Genomic DNA, 23,527 nt, shown 5'->3' on the forward strand with positions numbered 1-23,527 from the left:
GTGTGTGTGTGTGTGTGTGTGTGTGTGTGTGTGTGTATATATATATATATATATGTTCCTTATATGTTTCCACATTTCTTGATCAATCAGTACCAAACTTGACACAGTGACATAGGATGACATAAGGAAGGTCAAGGGGATCAGACCCCCCATCTAATTTCGGAAAAACTACCATGGTTGTATATCCCTCAGCATTAGAATGAGCTATTGTTAGAATTTTTAGAAACAGTATTTGTTTCTTTCTTTTCAGTATTAGTACCTTTATGTATTTTTATTACACTTTTAGACAGGTGAAATAAATGTTCGTTTGTAACAAGGGTTAGGAAATTGTGCTCCTATTTGCTTTTTCTTTTGTTCTTAACATAATAAACATTAAAAGTGCAATAAAAATACATAAAGGGACCAATACTGAAAATAAAAACATACTGTTTTCAATAATTATAATAATTGTGGTTACATAGTTCATTCTAATGCTAATATACAACATTGGTAGTTTTCTGAAATTATATTGGGGGGGGGGGGGTAACCCTCCTTCTAATGATCTTCCTCGTGTCATCCTGTATCAAGTTTGATGCTGATTGACCAGGAAATATGGAAACGAACAAGAAACAGATACACACACACACACACACAGAGATTGACGTTTATTTATATAGATTTACGCTTTTTCGTCAAATGAAACTTTACAGTTACATTAAAATATTAAACTCGTGCTTCGCGTACGTTATGTGTAAAAAATTATTTGACTACTGAAACATTATTTAGGAGAAAAACAAATTTTAAATTGATATAGACAAGATTGAATTCTCGACTTCCTGCATACGAATCGTGTCCTGTGCCATTCGAGCCAAAGCCCAAAGTTTTTTTCACATATATGGAATACTATATATATATATATGTGTGTGTGTGTGTGAATTTTGTATGTTTCAAATAGATAAATCCTTTAAACATTACTGTTGTTGTATTATGTAGTTGGATATGAATGGTCTGTTTTGTATTTCGCGCAAAGCTATCTGTGCTAGCCGTCCCTAATTTAGCAGTGAAAGACGAGAGAGAAAGCAGCTAGTGAACACCATCCACCGCCAACTCTTGGGCTACTCTTTTACCAACTAATAGGAAGATTAACCGTCAATTATAACGCTCCCACGGCTGAAAGAGGCGGGCATGTTCGGTTACGGAGATTCGAACCCGAGACTCACAGATTGCTTGTCGAGCGCCCTAATCATCAGGCCAATGGCATGAATGAAACAAAAACCTACTAAGCATAATATGGGGGTTTTGTATTTATATTTTAAATAAATAAGTCTAAAACATGGAATGACTATCAATGATTTTTTTTTCTCTGTATAAACATCTTGTCTTTGTGGATAATCGCCATCTGCGAATAAGATCTTGAAATGTTTTTTTTGATCAATCTCTTGATAAAGCGCCGTTCTAAAATTGCGAAGTTTTAAAATTTTGGTATCAAGAAATATAAAAAAATCAACTGTCTTAGTTTGTCACTATTTTACTTTTTAACACTTCCTTGAAGTATTAACAAAGCCTCAGAAATGGTGTAATATTTTATTCCCCTATGGACAAAACTTGTTCTTTCCGTACGAAGCATATTTAAATTTAGGCCTAATAATTATTTTCTTTCGCGCAATGTGTTAGCTGTAGAGCATCGAAATGAAGTTTTGGCAGTGTTTATTAAGACTAATTAATACCGTAGATTATATAGCGGATAAATTCGTGCTTCGCACACGAAGCGTATTTACACTTTAGGCCTAATTGATGACTTTTGGCACCTGTTGGAAGTTATAGTATTGTGTTATTTAAAAGCCACGGAAAAGTAAAAAAAAATAACTTAATGTAATGTTTCTTTAGGTTACTGAAGTAACTGTCTTTAAAGTCAATGTTATAAACAAAGAACAATGCACGTTAAATGTTGTTCACTTTTGCACTCGTTTTAAAGTACCACTGTACAATTAGCCAATAGGAATATTGCGTTTACAAGTGAGCTAGCACGCATACAGGCACGAACTGACTAACACACATTATTCTTCAAGTTACATAGATTTCCTATCCTAGTGCTATCTGGTAGCCATTATGTGCAAACTTGATTATGTCTGTCTGAAATACATTGATAACTAAAAATTAAATAGCAGTTGTTTTGTTTCTGCTACAATCAAGTGTCCATGAAATATGCGATGTTGCAGTTCCCACAAGGTAGACAATCATTAAATATAAACTTTTTTTTTTTACACAGATAACCTAATTAGATTTGGAATGTTCCCACTTCGTAAATTTTCATAGATAGTCAAGAATCACCTTCCTCTTATTCTAACCAAGATAACAGAAATTGCTAATTATGGCGGAAACTCTTACCTACGTGCACCAGGTTTCGTACGGAAAGAGCGATACGCCCGAACTACGCAGAAACTGTACAGTGGGTGTGTGTATTGATGTACAAAAATAATAGCATATATTTACTTTCTTGAATAAGTAAAACAACATATGTACATCTGTTGGGACTGCAGAACCAAGCCTTGATTTGAGAATGACCCGAAGCCTACCGCTCAACTTTGGTATGGGTAAATGAATTTTCTAAAACATTCGGTTTTCCAAATATTTCGTGAAATAAAAAATAATTTTCACTACATTAGAAGTGACTACCGTTAAACCTAAGCAGCTTCATGGTCTCCTAATATTGTGCTCCACTTCTTTCCTTCTAATATTTTATTTCTGTTCATTACAAACTGTACAACCTTCTACTGTACTATCTATTTCTTCTAGTCTCCAAACTGATTTCGTGACTATAGTATAATCCTACTGTCTTTTAAATAAATTTTTAATTATTTTCAAACTATTTTACAAACAAATTACAAGCCCTCCTGATAATATACTCTGCTATAGTGTATTGTTTTCTTACCTATTTAAAAGTTACATTTTATAAGATCATTTTTGCAGTTTCAGCTTTTTTGTTTAACAGAGTATCTTCTAATGAACTTTTCTATCTCTTTAGCTCTTCTTTAGTAGAGCTATTTCTACTTTAAAACATTTACTTTTTTACACAAGAAATACAATCATTGTTTAAATGTCAAGTGAAAATATTAACACAGAGTATTCAACTCATTAGAGGTTTAGTTTTCTAGTCAGTTTGTTACATAGCAGTCTTCATTAATTTGTTACTTTTATTATTTTTTGATTCAGACAAATATAATCTAGCCAGACATTTTTATAGGTGGCTATAATAGATAATATTTCTTAAAAATCCAAGACTACAATGCACTATATATAGCAGTAAAGTGTCTGGTTAAATACTTATACATATATGTACATAAGTTGAAATACCAGTCAACTGACAGGGAATGTTAAAACTTAATTAAAACAATGAAAGTTTAACAGCAATCATATATTTCAAAGTAATAACTTGAACATAAACTATGTCTCAAAATTTAAAAATTATAACAAAGTTTCTTCATAAACAACATTTGCAGTTTACTTTCCACCTACCAACAAATAAAGATTTTGAGGTGATCCCACCCTTGAACACCTAGATCTCACTGACCATGAGAAAGGCATGGTTGTTTGAGTAACAATCCAGCAACTTTCATACTTTGACCTTGAATCCCTTTAGAATATTCAACATTGTCTAAAGTGTTAACCTGCCAAGACCGTTTGAGATTGACTCAATAGGCTGGAAGTAATTAACCAACAGGCTTTACAAAATAAGTTCAATTTTAACCCCTTTAGGACATTCACCATAGTTCATAGTATTTACATACACATTTTGGTTAAGATTGGCCCAATGGGCTTGGAGGAGTTAGGGCGCAAACAAACATACATAGAACTGTGTGTGTGTGTGTGTGTGTGTGTAAGTTAAAAATAATTAATATCCAAATAAATGTTACTACATTTACTATTTTATGAACACAAATTTTAGATGAATTGGGCCAAGTATAACAAACTCAAAGTAGGCTTAAATCAAGTAATGTTTCATATTCTTATTTCCATAAAAATGTTTAGCAACTTATTCTGTAAGAATTCATGTACTGTAAGAGTACTGTAAGGTAGACTATATAATCCAGGACCTACCTATGTATTTTGTATTATTTATAAAGAACTGTATAACTGACAAACAAGAGTACTGTAAGGTAGACAACATGGTCCAGCATCTATCTACATACATGTACATTCTTGCAGCTGATATTTCATTATGATTGTTTTGTTTTTTTGTAACATCATGTGTGCTACTACTTTTGTTTGGATATACTTGGACACTAGCGACAAACAAAGCAGGTTTCTGAAGCTGTTTAAACACGTTTTTCCTGTACAGAACAATTTAATCTCAATAAGTACAGTAATAAGTTATGGCAAAGTCTTACATGTTACGATTATTAACACTTCCACATAAAAAAGCTCAGTAGTAACCACTCCACTTAAATGCTTGTATCTGAACCACTGAAGGTTATTGCAGGTTGCTTGTTATTCAGAGATTTTATCTTCAGTGCTTATACGCTGTTTACGTGGCAACAATCCAACTCAGTGGATTAAGCCACAACAGCCAAATTCATTTCACCATTACAATGACATCCCCAAAAGATTTATAATGCATAGAATTACTCTGCTGTTTTTGTTATACATTTAGCCAACCTATACTTGACAATTTAACTAATATTTCAATTTGCAAGTCAATATGATTATAATACATGAAGAGATCTAGCAGAAACTGATTCAGTTCATCAGCCAAGAACCTGAACATTTATCTTCACCACACAAGCACAACCTGTTAAATAATTTAACAAAAACTAAAATTCTTAAAGAACTCTCACTAATACTCATCAAGAATTCAGTAGTTTTTTAATATCCAAGCTACTATTATCCAGATCTGAGAGCAAGAAAGTTCTTGGTTCACAACAAAAATTCTTAAATGCAGAATTCAGCTTAGTATACAGTTTACTTCACCATCATTTAAAAGCTAAATACAACTTAAAACCACACAATTAAAAACAACCTAACTGAATATAGAATTAGCAATTAGATCAATACTAAGCAAGTTATTATAACTTAAAGTTAATGCTGCTACTTAAAAAATAAAACAGTAAAATGAAGCTAACTTAAGGAAAAGCATGTTTTACAGAGTGTACTGCAGAAGAGCTCATATCTTAAAGCTTATGTTGTCAGAGTTTAACGTGCAAGTTCATAATGTCACACATACACAGTTAATTAGTAATACATTCATGGACATCAACTCCTCAACCCAGTACCCTCTCTAGATTTATCTTTTATTAATTTACAAAATGGAAGGTACGCCCACGTCATAACTTCTAACAGAATAGTTATACAATTATGAAACAAAACATACTTTTAGTAAAAAATTCTTGTGTTCACGATTTGATAAAACTTTAATACTTAACTTGTAGAATAAGATTTAGAATAAAGCACTAAAGTAGTTCCTAAATGAACCTCGCAGATTTAATGCTTTAGGCTTAACCTAATCCAACAGCATACTATGTGACTGAGTCATACCCACAGAGTACTTAAGGCACAAGCAGAGATTTGGATGTTGGTAAGGTTACTTTGCATGGTAATTAAGCCCAATTACATCACAGCTTCAAAACAAACAGGGAATGTGACAATATTATTTCCTCAGAGCACATGTAACCTTTTCACAGTGAATATCCTACCTATAAAAAAATAAGACTGTTTCTTTCTAATGATTTACCTTTTACAATGTGCTTCTTCCAATTAGCATCAATTACAGCGTCTGTAATGTTGTAGAAGATTGTTTACAAGTCGGAACAAGTACAAAAACTCTAAAAAGCCTAATGCTCAAAAACGTCTGTCTAACAACAGTTCCAAAAATGACACCACTTGTAAAGTTAACATAAAGTTAAAACATAACAAGAAGGTAATGAAACAAGTAAATTCAAATCTTTCAATCAAAAAACTTCTACATATTAACAATAAAGTAAAGATAGTAGGGATCACCTAATCCTATCATCATGATCTACCCACAAGTATTCAGTTATAGTAGATAATGTAGTAAAGATAGTAGGGATCATCTAATCCCATCATTATGATTTACTACAAGTATTCACTTATAGAAGATAATGTAGTAAAGATAGTAGGGATCGCCTAATCTCATCATCATAATCTACCCACAAGTATTCAGTTATAGAAGATAATGTAGTAAAGATAGTAGGGATCATCTAATCCCATCATCATGATCTACCCACAAGTATTCAGTTATAGTATATAATGTAATAAAGATAGTAGGGATCATCTAGTCCCATAATCATGACCACGTTTCTAAAGTCAGAAAAGTATAATCGAATATACTTGGTAGCGTTCTTGAGCAAAAATAATGAAATTAACACACAGTAACAGCATGCAACTTAATAATCAGAGTGCAACATAATTACATTTAATTTTTAAACTAACATTATGTTTCATTCTTTTTGCAATATTTACTCACTGCTTTCTTTGTCCAAGTTTGTTTTAATTACATGTGTGTGTGTGTGTGTATGTACAGTACAGGAAAGAAAACAAGGGCTTGGAAAAAATTACAGAAAACGTGGATTTTTTAAACATAGTTGTAGAAAAAAGTTTTCTTGCACTCTCGTAAGCTTTTATAATTTTTTTAACTTATTAAACAGAAGATTATCACACTTATTATAAACTGTAAAACACACCATAAAAATTAATAATCTAGCCAAGGTTCGATTTTGTTTAGCTTTCTGGATTTACACAACTACTGCTTTTCCTAATAAACAATTTTGAAATACAATATTTTAAATTCTTCCTTGCCACAAAGTAATATAACTTTCATGACTTTTTTTTTTCATTCTTTTTGCGTAAAACAGCAAGAAGTAACACTAACACAGGTATATTGCAATCATCATAAAATACGTAGTTAAAAGCCAGGCTGCTTGGCGCCCACAAAAAACAAAACAAACGATATATTTTCGGTTATACCTTTATGGTAAGAGATTCAAATCACAACCGAAGAAACACTGAGAGAATGAATTACATTCACTTACCGAACTGCAACTCTAACACTTGTATCGTCGGCCATATTTTACTATATCTCAAAAATTAGAATGACACAACACAGGTGTTTTACTTATCACGTTTCTATTTCGAACTGAGCCAACGTCAACCATTCTAACTCACAACCACCATTACCTTCTGACAACAACATACCCACGTTTCTACCAAACAAGTTACTGCATTAAGACTATATAACCTTCGCCTCATATGCCAAGGGAACGAATAGATCACGTGACTTTCTCTTATGCTAGTGATGTAGCTAGTCTATTTTGTTTCAAAATAATTTTTAATTTAAAAGTTCTGACATTTTTAATAACAAAGTCTAAAGCATATGAGGTAAGTCAAAACGCAAATTCATAAAATACAGCTTAGTTTTAAAATTGTTCGACAATAAAAGATCCAAATGCCATCTGTCGTTATAAAGATTAACTAAACGTGAGGATAAAGTAAGTGAGTGAGTCTTTCGATGACATGGAACATGAAATTTATTGGGAACAATAACAGGAAAAAAAAAACTAGCGACATTTTCAACTCTACTATGATGATTTAAGTTCTTCTTATTTAGAATAGTTTACGTCAGCCTCTAGGATATTTAAAAATTAAACACATTTCGAATAAAATTTAGTTCATTCCAACTAAAACGAAATCAAGCCGTACAATGGACGTTATTTTAAATTTACTTCATTAGATACAAAGTATCTAACGAAAAATAAACAACAAAAACAGAACCGCATGTGCCTACTGAAACAAAATCTGGTATTAAAGGGAATTGGTGACATATTTAAAAAACACATTAAAGTCTCAAAATTAACCTGGCTCCTCAGGTCGTGGTAATTGAAAGGTTTTAAAGTTACTCCAGTGTTTGTTATTAATCTATCATGAAGCTGTGGAAAGGTTTGTTTTCTGAATTTCGCGCAAAGCTACACGAGGGCTATTTGTACTAGCCGTCACTAATTTAGCAATAACAGACTAAAGGGAAGGCAATGAATAGTGGGATTGATCGTCTAATTATAATGCTCCCATGGCTGAAAGGGTGAGCATGCTTGGTGTGATGAGGATTCGAACCTACGACCCTCAAGTGCCCTAACAACCTGGTTATGCTGGGTCCTGTGGAAGGAAAAGTTTGCTCCAGTCTGAATAGTAATATTATCTACTAACATAGTTTCTTATAATAGGAAATGCTCACTTTGAATTAGAAAACTAACGTTCCGTCTTAAGGTACACGAAAATAGTTACGATCCTTGTTACACATAGACAAAAAAAATAAAAAATCAATGAGGATATATGACTGTCAAAACTTCAAAAATGTTATATTCTTTACCATTAAAGGCTTTAAATGTGCTATACTGAAGTTGTTCAATAAATTTTAATTGATATATTGAAAATTTCCATCATAATTTTGTAATTGAATGATTTGTCTTGTTGCGAAGCGCAAAGCTATACAATGGGCTATCTGTACTCTGTTCATCATGGGTATCGAAACCCGAATTTTAGCATTGTAAACAAGCAGATAAGCTGACCCACTGAGAAGCTGTAGTTTGATGAATCATGTTATATATATTATAATTTATTTCGATGGCTATTGTTTCGAAATATTCTGCAAGTTGTTACACATATTAAATATGGATACCCATATTTTCTTAAAATAAATTTGCTTAATGATGTGTTTGATTAAGTACAAATAAAACAGTAGCACGAATCACTCTCAGAATTTTTAAAATGAACTGTTTTTATTTTGTAAACAATATAGTTTCTTATGAAAAATGACTTAATGAAAGGTATCAAATTATTATTGCAGAAAATTTCTGACAGTTTGAAACCATGAGTTTACGGCAACTTTGCAAATATATATAAAAAGCTATCAAAACTTCTTTATATAATGAAGGAAATTTTTGTACAAGATAATTCATTTGAACTAAACGCGACCCACAAAACATTTGCAGTAATTTTCATGTCATTCACTTACATTTTCCTTATTCTATCATTTTCATTCACGGCATTTAAACTTCGCTTTCTTGCAAGAATTATGTGTTAGATTAATAAATCCTGGTCTATTTGAAAAAATAATTTACGTGGTCAGACAAACAAACTTACATAGACGTAGCTTTATTTAATAACACTATACGTAAAGTAATGGTATTTATAATAGTGTACAGAGTTTGGTTTGAATTTTGTGCAAAGCTACTCGAGGGCTATATTGCGCTAGCCTTCCCTAATTTAGCAGTGACAGACTAGAGGGAAGGCAGCTAGTCATCACCACCCACTGCCACCTTTTGAGCTACTCTTTTACCAATAAATAGCGGGATTGAACGTCACATTATAATGCCCCATGGCTGAAAGGGTGAGCATGTTTTGTGGGATGGGGATTCGAACCCGCGACCCTCAGATTGCGAATCGAGCTTCCTAACTACCAATGTACAGAGTATGAAACATATATTTGTTACAGATTTCTTTTCAATTTCACCAAAGGTAAAATTGAAAGAAGAATTTGTGAGTAGAGGCTTAATATTTTCTTTGATTGGCCCTACCCTCTACTGTGGACTGCACTTTCGTCTATTAATGTTTTATCCAAATCACCATTAAAAGAAGTCTAACTGTATTTCTTTGATTTGCCAGCTCACGCTCTACTGATGAGCTTTTAATAAGCGAAACTACAGTCCACAGCAGAGGGTATGGCCAATCAAAAAAGCATTAGACCTCTATGTTACAGATTTTCCTTTCAATTTTTAAAAAGGTAAAATTAAAAATAAATCTTTAAAATATATAGGTAATCCTGAAATACTTGGTCCGACGTATAATGTGAAATAATTATTTAGGCACGAGCTTTACCACTATTCAAGTACCTATATTGTTTTAGGTTGGGTTATTGGTGACTGAAAAAGACTTAAGAACCTCATTACAAAATGATAAAAACGATGATCGCTTTGTATCAAGACTTATTGAGCCTACGTGCTTTTCTGACATCATTAAAAAACCTCATTAATACAGTATGAAACAGTTATGAGCATTCAGTGTATGACAGTTTTACGAGTTGAAACAAAGAAATTCACAAAAACGAAGAATGAAACCCGAAGTAAAAAAAAAAGCAGCTAAAAGGTGTTTATAGCAGACTATGAAACGAACCGAAGCTAAGTTATTGCAAAGTAAAGTAAACGTAAGGTTGTAATGAAGGCAAACTTCACTGAATATACAGAAACGTCTGAATGCGTGTTCACAAAATGATAAGCGTATGGTTTTGAACGATTGCGCATACGTATTTTAGACCTAAAAAGTCGAGAAAGCCCATGGAAATTGTGTTTAGTATAATGTTCATTTTTCTTAGAAAATTACCCGCGGGATGAGTGTTGTTTGTGTGAAATACTTTGCAAATAAAAAAAAAATAAAGTTGAAATCGAAGCTAGTCGTTAATTATGACGACACTGTTCCATCTTATAGCATACTTGTTGCATTGAAAAGTTTGTCTAAAAAAAATAGGTAAGGTGATTCTGAATGGAAAGCCAAAATGCAACCCCGACTCCTTTCTAACGATAAGAGATTTGTAGAGTTTGCTCGAGAAATTTGCGAGAAAAGTTCCGAGCAGACAAACGCAAGCCTATTATTAATATAGATTTTTGCTAAAAGTCTAATAGTTTTGATGAAAAACATCAAAAATACAGATGTAACATGGTTTTCCGATTTTATAACTAATTATTAATCACCTTATGATGGTACTCTGAAAAATAATTTTAGTCATAATGTTGTTTCATCATTTCAGTTTCAGTCAAAGATTTTGGTTTTCTCTGTTCTATACCTTCTGTTAAAAATAAGGCGGTTGAAATTAGTATTGTTACGACAGCGGAAGTCACATGACGCTGGTAATACTTTATGAGTTTCTAGAAGGATCATAACTTTTCTTGGCAACTCTAGTCTTTTCCAGGCGCCCTCTGTTTTAATATATAAGTCCGGCAAATAAAGCGGAGATGATAGCAGATTGAAGAAAGATATAGAGACAGATAATTGAGTCAAGTGAGCGGTAGTGACCGTAAGTAAAGTGCGTGAATCGTTGTAAATTATAGCGTGTGTTTAAGTTAAAGTAACTGTCGAAATTCTGTGTATTGCAAAGTTGTATCGAGAAAAAATAAACTAGTTTTATTTAAGAAAGGACTTATATCGCTGAAGTTCCTCGGGAAGAATCTTTATGGGAAATTATCAAACGAACAGAGACGTAACAGTATATTAAAGCTTTAGTAGGGACGTGCATAAAATAACCTTATCTAATTTGATTGAGGATTGTTCTAATAGTTTGGAAACAGGTTGCTCAAACTGTAATTAAAGCTACAAGAAGGATTGAAAAAACATGTTAAAAGAAGTAGATTACTTTTTTTCCTGATATCTCTTTTACTTTTAAATATTTTAAAAAAAGAAGCGCGTTAAATGTGCAGTAAGTTATTTGAAAAATTGTTCCGCTTATGCTAATACTATTGTTATGATTTATTTAAGAACCGTTTTCGTTATAGTAGTAGCTCCATTGTTACGATTTATTTAGAAGTTGTTTCTGTTATGCAGCTATATTATTACGATGTATTTAAAAACTGTTTTCGTTCTATTAGATTTATTGTTATGGTCTATTTAAAATTTTTTTTTGATATGCTAGCTCTATTGTTATGACTTATTTGCGGTTTTTCGCTATATAAAGTTTATTGTTATGTTTTATTTAAAAAAGGTTTTTGTTACGATAGGTTTATTGTTACGATTTCTATTCATTTGAAGTTTGATAAAGCAGCGACAGAAAACAAAGGTAAATGATTTGTACATCCAGAGTTATGTCAAAGAACAACTGATGTATTGTCTCATGCACAGATTTTGAAGGAATTTCTATTTCACATTAGAAAGCGCGTTAAAGAAACCTTCAGAAAAGGTTTATATAGGATAAGGTTTAACATATACCCCTTCCCTCCCCTTGTGATTAAACCAGTACGTTCTTCTGTCAACATTTTCGGCATGCAATATTAAGCTGGGACTTGTTAATTTGCAATGTAATATATTTCGAGAACTAGATATAAAAGTCTACAATAGGTAGTTTTAGAATCGAAAGCTTACTTTGTTTTGTTTCAAAATTTAAGACAAGCTACAAGCTCTTAAAATTGACAGTCAAAACGTTTGGAAATCAAGGACCAGTTCAATAATGACTCAGCACAGTTTTATTAAAATTGCTATCGTTATGTAAACATTTTAGTCAGTGCTTATTATATAATGTTGTTACGACAGCGGAAGTCACGTGACCTAGTAACACGTCATGAGCTTCTAGAAAATTCCTGTCCCTTCGTGAAGCCTCGAGTGTTTACTAGATATGTGGTATTCTTGTATATAAGACCGCCAAGAAATGACGGCAACAATGTAATTGAATTGCAGACAGAGATAAAGACGACAGTTGAGTCAAGTGCATGAATCGTTCGTTCGTTGTGAATTATAGCGTTTGTTTAATTTATAGCGTGACTGTGGAAATTCAGTGAATTGCAAAGTTGTATTGAGAAAGAATAAACTAGTTTTATTAAAGAAAGGACCTGTATCGCTAAAGTTTCTTTGGAAATAATTTTTTTACGGAAAATTAACAAACGAACAGAGACGTAACAATGTTTTAGTCGGTGATTATTGTAGAATGTTTTAGTTGGTGCTTATTATAGAATGTTTTATTCGGTGCTTATTATATACTGTTTTAGTCGGAGATTACTGTAGAATGTTTTAGTCGGTGATTATTATACAATGTTTTAGTCAGTGGTTACTATATAACGTTTTAGTCGGTGATTATTGTAGAATGTTTTAGTCGGTGCATATTATTGTTACGTATCTGCTTGTTTGCTAATTTCCCGTAGAAATTCTTTCCGAGAAACTTCAGCGATACAAGTCCTTTCTTAATTAAAACTAGTTTATTCTTTCTCAATACAACTTTGCAATACACAGAATTTCCACAGTTAATACGTTTGCAATCTCGATAACAAAACACACACTTTATATTACCAATCCTACCGCTCGCTTGACTCAATTATCTGTCTCTATATCTGTCTATCTGCAATCATCTTTGCGCTTTATTTGCCAGGCTTATATACTAAAATAGAGGGCGCCTAGAAAAGATTAGAGTTGCCAGGAAAAGTCAAGATCCTTCGAGAATCTCATGATGTGTTACTAGCGTCACGTGACTTCCGCTGTCGTAACACTATATAACGTTTTGGTCGGTAATTATTGTAGAATGTTTTAGTCGGTGCTTATTATAGAATGTTTTAGTTGGTGCTTATTATATAATGTTTTAGTCAGTGATTATTGTAGAATGTTTTAGTCAGTGCTTATTATATAACATTTTGGTCAGAATCCTAGAGTCAGACGTATAGAACTGAAAACTTCGATTTCAAAGATTAGATCAGAGTTGGAACCTAGAACTAAATAACCTACGTAGTCCATGTTTTTTATCTAGCTGATACAGCACGTGCGCATAAGAATCGTGCACCCGCACGTTCTATGAGGGCAGGTTGTCACTTGGTAACTCACAGAAGGTACTCTTAACCATATAATATGGCTACTAGTGTATCGTCAGCGAGTTAATTGTGTTGCAAAATGGTTATTGTTATTACCAAGGTTATAAGTAAAACTAAGAAAAACACTTTTAGCCAAGGTAGCGTAATTCAATCATGTGCATTTAGATTTGCATAAAGTGAAGGCAAGAGAGAGCTGTGCCTTTCCAACAACGTTAGTCAGTCAAATTGACAATATCATGGTTTTGTGGAAATTTTGTTTTTGCTCCGCGGACTTTTCTCAAGTGTTTTGGTGGCTTGTTACTCTGCAATTGGTTTGATTACTACTCAACAATGTATGTAAAGTGCTTATAAAGTTTTGTTTGTTTGGAGTGTGTTTAAGATTTTAATTTGTACTGCACATCTGGTCCATTCATACTATAAGTACTACCGTACTTATGATGAAGATGCGAGCCGATGTGGTTAGCGTGTTGGACTGTGAACTAAACTTAATAAGAGAGTTAAGTAATCCTTCAATTTTAAATTTTCAAAAGGTGGTTGCTATGGCAACGTCATCAAATTAATTTGAACTGTTTTCGTTATAATTTTCTTAGACAAAGTAATAATGGTAAAAAAAAATCCAACATATGGATGCTTTGTAATCATCTCTGCGTCACTTTACCTCATCCCCGTAGGTTAGAAGTTTACGATTCTCCCACGTGTGAGGGCGTTGACTTACGGTCCAGTAATCCCTTCGTTTTTAGTGTTCGCCAACTCAACGTGTAGGTTCATCAACATGGGATATCAATAATAAATCAACCACCGATATTAAGTTAGCTAAGTAGTTAATGTATCATTAAAGAAAAACAAAAAAAAAGATGTCATGAACAATGTAATTAAACAAAAATAATTTATGAACTTTGAGCACTTCGAACCCAAGAATTCTTATTAAAAAGGATCGAAATGAGTACTACATATAAAGTTTAAATAATTACATTTGGGTTATTTTCTCATCCGTAAAGTGCACGGAAATGTTTTCTTAGAATATCAGCTATTGAAGAATTTAATCTTTCAGCTTTAGTTTTTTACATATTACCTGTAGGATTTTGTTTGTTTATTTGATTTCGCACAAAACTATTGTAGGGCTATCTGCACTTGTCGGTCCTCATTTTGAAGTAATATATTAGAGAAAATATTTGAGAAATGGGAGAATTTATAGATTTTGGCAATAAAGTTTGAAAAACAAAACTACTTATACTTTCCAGATAAAAATTAAAAACATTTTATTTCAGCCAATCTTTCGCCATTGCGGTTTCATCCGGGTTAGTAGTACATGAATATGCACACATCAAATAGTTCTTGTATTGTTGATTGTAAATTGATCTTTGTGATATAATACAGTGTAATAGTTGAAGGTGAATGGTATTAAATTGTTTTTTTTTGGATCTAATATATTGAATTAAATATTTCCAGTGTCTTAATGTCTGTATTCAACTCTGGATGATAATGGTGACACATTCCACCTGAGCGTCCATCAACCAGGCCATCGCAGGTTAACTCACACGTATTATATAAGTTTTTGTTGGGTAGACTACAGCAAGTTTGGGGTTAATTGTCTATTACCATATACTTTACTTTCCTCTGTATAATTAGGACATTAATCACAGTCTCCAGGAGTGATTTCACTTCAAATCTGTTACTATACCGGTGGTTTCAGCTAGCCCTCTTGAACGGGAATAATCAAAGAGTCAATATTGACTTTCATAAGCTAGGTGACGTTGTTAACTGATATTCAAAATAACTTATAAGATTTTCCCTTTTCCTAAAATGTGAAACTACTACACTACCAGCTGGCGCATTCTTTTCACTTAATTAAAGCCAGTAGAAGAAGCCACGTGGGGAATGAGACGTCAGGAAGAAGTGACTTGAAGGTGCTTTCTGTCTTGGTGTAGATTAGATTAAAAAAAAAGGAAATCTGCTGGCTTTGTCATGGGTTCTGTAAAATCTAAAGCCATTCAGCCAACTACTTTAGATTTAACTGAATATCTGAAAGAACAGGAAAGAAATGTCAAGTCAACAAAAGAAAAACAGAATTCATCACATTCGCCTGTTAACGAATTTCTTTTAAATACCTCACTCCATGGAGTGAGTCACATAGCAAGGTCAAGTTCATGGTGCCACCGTTTGGTGTGGTCAATGGTTGTGTCTGTGTGCCTAGTTGGATTCATCGTCCAGGTGTTCATGGTGATCGAAAATACAGTAACAAGTCCAAGGATGTACACTTTCGTCACTGAACAGGAAAATATTCTCATCACCCCTGACAAAAACTTGCCCCTTTATCCAGCGGTCACACTTTGTAGTCACTCACCCTTCAAAAGACGTAAGTAGGAGCTATATTTGTGGTCACGTTATGTAGTCATTCATCTTTCAAAGGATGTCAGTAGGAGCTATATTTGTGGTCACGTAGTGTAGTCATTCATCTTTCAAAAGGTATAGGTAGGAGTTATACTTGTAGTCACGTTGTGTAGTCATTCATCTTTCAAAAGGTAGGGGTAGGAGTTATACTTGTAGTCACGATGTATAGTCATTCATCTTTCAAAAGGTGTCAATAAGAATTACACTTGTGGTCACGTTTTGTAGTCTTCTACAAAAGGTTTAAGTAGAAGCTAAACTTGTAGTCACGTTGTGTAGTCACTCACCTTTTAAAAGGTGAAAGTAGGAGCTAAACTTGCAATCACGTTAAATAGTCACTCATCCTTCAAAAGGTTTAAGCCCGTTATAGTAAACAAATAATTACTGCGATTCATTAACATGGATTATAATATTACTGAAAGAAGTGTTTAGTGTTAACCTAATTAGTTAACATGGATTAAAATATTAGTGAAAGGAGCGTTAAACTAAATTAGTTAACATGGGTTATACTATTACTGAAAGAAATGTTTAGTGTTAACTTAAATTAGTTAACATGGGTTATACTATTACTGAAAGAAATGTTTAGTGTTAACTTAAATTAGTTAACATGGGTTATAAAATTACTAAAAGAAGTGTTTAGTGTTAACCTAAATTAGTTAACATGAGTTATAATATTACTGAAAGAAATGTTTAGTGTTAACTTAAATTAGTTAACATGGGTTATAATATTAGTAAAATAAGTTTGGTGTTAACCTAAATTAGTTAACACGGGTTATAATATTACTGAAAGAAGTTTAGTGTTAACCTAAATTAGTTAACACGGGTTATAATATTACTGAAAGAAGTTTAGTGTTAACCTAAATTAGTTAACACGGGTTATAACATTAGTGAAAAAAGCGTTTAGCGTTAAACTAAATTAGTTACCATGGGTTATAATATTAGTGAAAGAAGTTTAGCGTCAAACTAAATTAGTTAACATTGGTTATAATATTACTGAAAAAGTGTTTAGTGTTAACCTAATTAGTTAACATGGATTATAATATTAGTGAAAGGAGCGTTAAATTAAATTAGTTAACATGGGTTATAATATTACTGAAAGAAGTTTAGCGTTAACCTAAATTAGTTAACATGGGTTATAATATTACTGAAAGAAATGTTTAGTGTTAACTTAAATTAGTTAACATGGGTTATAATATTAATGAAAGAAGTTTAGTGTTAACCTAAATTAGTTAACATGGGTTATAATATTACTGAAAGGAGTGTTTAGTGTTAACATAGGTTTGTAAGATTCATGAATATGTTTTAGGACTCAAAGAAAGCACACCAAGCAAGCATCTACCCAAACTATGGTCCCAGTGAGACAGCGGTAAACCTATGGACTCGCAACACAAAAATCCGTGGCTCGATTCCCCGCGGTTGACTCAGCATATAGCCCAGTGTGGCTTTGTTATAAATCAGACACTTTCTAATCTATCCTAAAATATAAATTCACTTGGACATCATTCTTTATCCTAAACTTAACGTGAAATGTAGGAAAGTCTGTCGTGATTTTAAGTTGTTAAATTGATAATTAAAGTATTTCTATACTGATCATTATAATGGGACACTGAAGAATGAGAATGTATCCACATGTTTCGTTATTCTAATACTGATCACTGTAACTGTGTAACACTAAAGAACGAGAACGTATCCACATGTTTCATTATTTTAATACTGATCGTCGTTCTTTAGTGTTACACAGTTACAGCGATCAGTGTTAAAATAATGGATACGTTCTCGTTCTTTAGTGTTACACAGTTACAGGAACGTATCCATTATTTTAACACTGATCGCTGTAACTGTGTAACACTAAAGAACGAGAACGTATCCATTATTTTAACACTGATCGATGTAACTGTGTAACACTAAAGAACGAGAACGTATCCATTATTTTAACACTGATCACTGTAACTGTGTAACACTAAAGAACGAGAACGTATCCATCATTTTAACACTGATCACTGTAACCGTGGAACACTAAAGAACGAGAACGTATCCACATGTTTCATTATTTTAACACTGATCACTGTAACCGTGGAACACTAAAGAACGAGAACGTATCCACATGTTTCATTATTTTAATACTGATCACTGTAACCGTGGAACACTAATGAACGAGAACTTATTCACGAGTCTCTGTGTCCTTGTTCTTGTAATATTTACCTATATTTGTTGTATAAAACAACAGCTCCTGTGTGTAGTATCTATATAAATATAATAGTACTATCTGTTGTACGTCATGTAACTACTTCGTAAGGTGTGGATGGATCTTCACCAAAATTGGTATGGGGGGTATTAGGTCCATACAAATTTTCAGTTTTGCATTTTGTGGTTTTATGGGCGTTTTTGTGTTTTTTACCACTATTTCGCCCCTGTTGATGGATCTTCACCAAATCTGGCATGAAGGTTTGTTGGGTCCATGGGGATATACATACAGATTTTTCAGCTTTGCGTTTTACCGTTTTTATGTGCGTTTTTTACAATTACATAAAAGGGAAGCAACTTTTCATGTCCTAAGAGTTCATTAATCATGAACTTACATGACTTCCGTCCAGGGGACGGGTACTCCAGCCAGTCTCAAATAACGTTTCAAATGCAGGATTGTTAAATGTTTCAGTGAAGTACCAGTACATCAAACAATGTTTCAAACACATGATTGTTAAATGTTCCAGTGAAGAGCCATTACTTTAAACAATGTTTCAAATTTAGGATTGTTAAATGTTTCAGTGAAGTACCAGTATCTGAAACAATGTTTCGAATTCAGGATTGTTAGATGTTTCAGTGAAGAGCCATTACTCTAAACAATGATTCAAATTTAGGATTGTTAAATGTTTCAGTGAAGTACCAGTATCTCAAACAATGTTTCGAATTCGTGATTGTTAGATGTTTCAGTGAAGAGCCATTACTTTAAACAATGTTTCAAATTTAGGATTGTTAAATGTTTCAGTGAAGTACCAGTATCTCAAACAATGTTTCGAATTCGGGATTGTTAGATGTTTCAGTGAAGTACCAGTATCTCAAACAATGTTTCGAATTCAGGATTGTTAAATGTTCCAGTGAAGAGCCATTACTTTAAACAATGTTTCAAATTTAGGATTGTTAAATGTTTCAGTGAAGTACCAGTATCTCAAACAATGTTTCGAATTCAGGATTGTTAGATGTTTCAGTGAAGTACCAGTATCTCAAACAATGTTTCGAATTCAGGATTGTTATATGTTTCAGTGAAGTACCACTACTACAAAGAACTCCCACCCATTTTTTTCTGGATACTCGAGAGTTGGAGATATACGATATGTATACTCTTAATGGTAATACAAATAACGTTATCGGAGCTGCACTATTTATGAAACCTATCGCACATAATACTTGGCGTTAATTATAGTGACATGTCAGTTTTTGTGATAAGAATCAAGATATCGGTAATGTACATTGTCACGAACACATTTCGTTTGACTGAAAGTTTACTTATTATAAATATATACCAAACACACCACTTAGTTAAACGAAACTTACAAATAGCTTTAAGTGCCAACCTTTTCAAAGGATGGATATTAAACCCCAACAAAAAACAAAACTTATGAACTGCTAGAAATAAAAGTAAGTGGGATTGATAAACATCTAGTTGGTCTAATAAACGTTTTAAAATAATGACTGAATTATGGAATTGGTTAGTCGGGCGTATGTCTCTTGACCTGAAACAGTTTTTAATGAACGTGTTAAAAATTAAGTTGAGGATTGCTAGTCGTGGCTATCTGTCTTATGTCATAGTCATGTGAAGATATGATCTTAAGTTTAATTTTACAAACTTGTTATATTATCTTGGTTCCATATCCTTGTAAACGAGTTTTGATTTCACACATATAAAAAGCAAACCATTGACGAAACAGTTTTAGTTTCACACGTGTAAAACTGAACCAATGATGTAACAGTTACTTTCTTACACGTAAAACCGAACCAGTGACGTAACAGTTTCATTTTCACACGTGTTAACTACGGTGTTCTTCTCCCGAAACGTCATCAGATCGCCCTAGGATTCCATTAAAATATTGCATCATTAATGGATTTTACGTGAAACTAAGACTTAGTTCTACGATTCAGTTTTCGGCTCACTAATGTTTGTGGTTTCCCATAGCAACAGTTCCTATGATCATTCACAGCGTATATTAAGAAACAGTCCCAAACCAACATTAGGAGAAAATGGATTGTAGCTAAGTCAAGTGGAATATCTGTCCCCAGCGTATATTAAGAAACAGTCCTCGACATACGTTAGGAGAAAATAGATTGAAGCTAAGTCAAATGAAATGTGTTCACAGCGTATATTAAGAAACAGTCCCCCCAACATACGCTAGGAGAAAATGGATTATAGCTAAGTCAAATGAAATGTGTTCACAGCGTATATTAAGAAACAGTCCCCCAACATACGCTAGGAGAAAATGGATTATAGCTAAGTCAAATGAAATGTGTTCACAGCGTATATTAAGAAACAGTCCCCCCAACATACGCTAGGAGAAAATAAGTTATAGCTAAGTCAAATGAAATATGTTCACAGCGTATATTAAGAAACAGTCCCCCCAACATACGCTAGGAGAAAATAAGTTATAGCTAAGTCAAATGAAATATGTTCACAGCATATATTAAGAAACAGTCCCCCCAACATACGTTAGGAGAAAATAGATTGAAGCTAAGTCAAATGAAATGTGTTCACAGCGTATATTAAGAAACAGTCCCCCCAACATACGCTAGGAGAAAATGGATTATAGCTAAGTCAAATGAAATGTGTTCACAGCGTATATTAAGAAACAGTCCCCCAACATACGTTAGGAGAAAATAGATTGAAGCTAAGTCAAATGAAACCTGAATGGTGATCGAATATTTTATCTCAAAATATTCTCCATGGTCAATAATCACTTGAAGTTTATTAGTTTAGTTGTTTGTTATTTATATCACAAAGAAAACTTGAGTCAGACAACTTCAATAAAAGAAACATTTTTTTTTTTTTGTTTATCACTTGGAGTAAGAGAAATATGTTTCGAGTGAATTTTAATAAAAGTAGGATATTTCTACATTGTGCTGAGGAGCTAGGTAATTTTATCATATGCTTTATGTTAGCCCTAATCTGCAACAAGATATATATATCCATGTGTTGTCCAAATTTTTGATTTATTTATATTATTTTCCCACAACCATAGTAGCAAAGTCAAGCACAGCCGAATCTCTGAAGTTTTTAGGACTTACTCTGGGTTATCCGTTTGTTGACCTGAATATCAAGGAATGGGTGGAGCTCTACGAAGCGTTAATTAATTCAACAGAAACAGAAAATGTTGATTTAGTAAAACGCTGGAGCCGTACTTCCTTGGATTTATCAGCTAAATCTGACAATTCAGGCTACATTAAAGATAAGATCATTCAATACAGCCTCAGGTAAGATTATTCAATACAGTACCAGGTAAAATCATTAGAGATAAGGTCATTCAATATAGTACCAGGTAAAACCATTAGAGATAAGATCATTCAATACAGCCTCAGGTAAGATTATTCAATACAGTACCAGGTAAAATCATTAGAGATAAGGTCATTCAATATAGTACCAGGTAAAACCATTACAGATAAGATCATTCAATACTGTACCAGGTAAGACCATTAGAGATTAAGATAATTCAATACTGTACCAGGTAAAACCATTAGAGATTAAGATCATTCAATATAGTACCAGGTAATATCATTAGAGATAAGATCATTCAATACAGTACCAGGTAAGATCATTAAAGATCATTCAATACAGTACCAGGTAAAACCATTAGAGATAAGATCATTCAATACAGTATCAGGTAAGAGCATTAGAGATTAAGATCATTCAATATAGTACCAGGTAAGATCATTAGAGATTAAGATCATTCAATACAGTACCAGGTAAAACCATTAGAGATAAGATCATTCAATATAGTACCAAGTAAAATTATTAGAGATAAGATCATTTAACATAGTGCCAGGTGAAACCATTCAACTAACTACCAGGTAAGATCTTTGTAAATTCGGACAAAAGTATAAACATAAAAAGAGAGAGAGAGAAATAAAGAAACGTTGAATACATTGATAACTTTGTGTAACCTATATATACATACACACACTTCTTGTGATAAACATTTTTTATCATATTTTAACTTGTGTCAACAATCAAACATTTTCTAAATGTAACAATAAAAAACTTCAGTTCAGGAACGTTCCTGAACATCGTATTCGAGCAAATTCTTATAGCTCATAAAACTTAATATTTCTACTTTAACACAAATAGAATAGGAGGAAGCATCCCTTAATAAATACAATAGTGTTTATATATATATATATAGCAGAATATAATGTCATAGTTACCCCGCCGTGATTTCTACAAATTGAGAGAGTAGATATCTAAGTTACTAGAGTTTTCGGAAAGGGAATATAGGGAATGGGGAATTGTTCATCACATGTGTGACAAGATGCAACGGTATATAGAAGATGCCTCCTAAAATTCTAAGTTATAGAATGTCACCATTAATGTAACAGATTTAGCATCTTATTTAAGTTGTTTCTAGTAAATAACATCTTTGAGTTACGGTATTCTATTCTTGGAATCAGGACCACAAGAGTGTCTTCGTTAGTTATTGATGATAAACGATAATTTCTTTTCCAGGTGTGAAGAGTTTTTTCTTCAGTGCAACTTTGCCAACGACATGGCTGACTGCTGTGTCCATTTTGAAACGGTCATTACAACGTCAGGTGTTTGTTTCACCTTCGCTCCTAACAAAACATGGCAGAATATGATGATTCGGTCCAACGTTTTCTCCGTGGACTTTAGACTCCCAGGAAATTCAGGTATTGAGTCACACATACGGAAATAATGATTCGAAAACCTTTGTACAAGTTAGCGAGAATACCTGTAGTTTCCTAAAAAAATTAAGTCACAAAATCAAGATTAAGACCAGTTATGATTAATAATCTATTGCAGTCAGTTGTACTGAATGTCTGAATATCAATGTCTGAGGTCATTGTATAAGTGCAATGAAGAAACTGACAAAATTGATATGATGTAAACAATATATATTACAACTAAATGATAAATATAAAATAAGTTCTCACTTATCTACCTACTTCAATGAATTGTTTTAAAAAGAAGGGAAATAGGTAATAAAAATATTTTGCAAAAATGAGCATTATGTAAGGATGGCAAAGCCAAGAAGTACAGAAACACGGTGGGGATGAACACACAAAACCATACAAAAATCAATAAATAAGTAGACAAATCTTTCCAAGAATAATTTTCATCTAAAACTAAATGTTGAATTCCTGTTAGTTGAATGAATTAGTGCTATACAGTCTTACAGTGCCTAATAACCATAAGCTTATAAGGTTGAATCAGTACTTACTGGGTATTTTATGTGGGGCCCGGCATGGCCAGGTGGTTAGGGCACTTGACTCGCAATCTGCGGGCCGCGGGTTCGAATCCCCGTCCCATCAAACATGCTCGCCCTTTCAGCAGTGGGGGCGTTATAATGTTACGATCAATACTACTATTCGTTGGT

At 33.0% G+C, this 23,527-nt stretch overlaps 2 protein-coding genes across 2 annotated transcripts in view; one reads left to right on the forward strand and one right to left on the reverse strand.

The window, feature by feature from the left end:
- LOC106467910 (kinesin-like protein KIF21A) overlaps positions 1 to 7,246 on the reverse strand; it is a 59,626-nt gene extending 52,380 nt beyond the window's left edge. The window contains exon 1 of the mRNA XM_022396133.1: positions 7,026 to 7,246. Coding sequence (XP_022251841.1) covers positions 7,026 to 7,060 — 35 coding nt within the window. The 5' untranslated portion in view covers positions 7,061 to 7,246. The remainder of the gene's footprint in view (positions 1 to 7,025) is intronic.
- Positions 7,247 to 15,509: 8,263 nt separating this feature from the next.
- The window catches only part of LOC111087876, a 13,247-nt gene continuing 5,229 nt past the window's right edge, over positions 15,510 to 23,527 (forward strand). Inside the window, exons 1-3 of the mRNA XM_022396134.1 lie at positions 15,510 to 15,900; positions 21,161 to 21,392; positions 22,639 to 22,820. Coding sequence (XP_022251842.1) covers positions 15,510 to 15,900; positions 21,161 to 21,392; positions 22,639 to 22,820 — 805 coding nt within the window. The remainder of the gene's footprint in view (positions 15,901 to 21,160; positions 21,393 to 22,638; positions 22,821 to 23,527) is intronic.

Source organism: Limulus polyphemus, unplaced genomic scaffold (assembly GCF_000517525.1).
Source record: "Limulus polyphemus unplaced genomic scaffold, Limulus_polyphemus-2.1.2 Scaffold2792, whole genome shotgun sequence".
In the NCBI taxonomy this organism is placed as follows: Eukaryota; Metazoa; Arthropoda; class Merostomata; order Xiphosura; family Limulidae; genus Limulus; species Limulus polyphemus.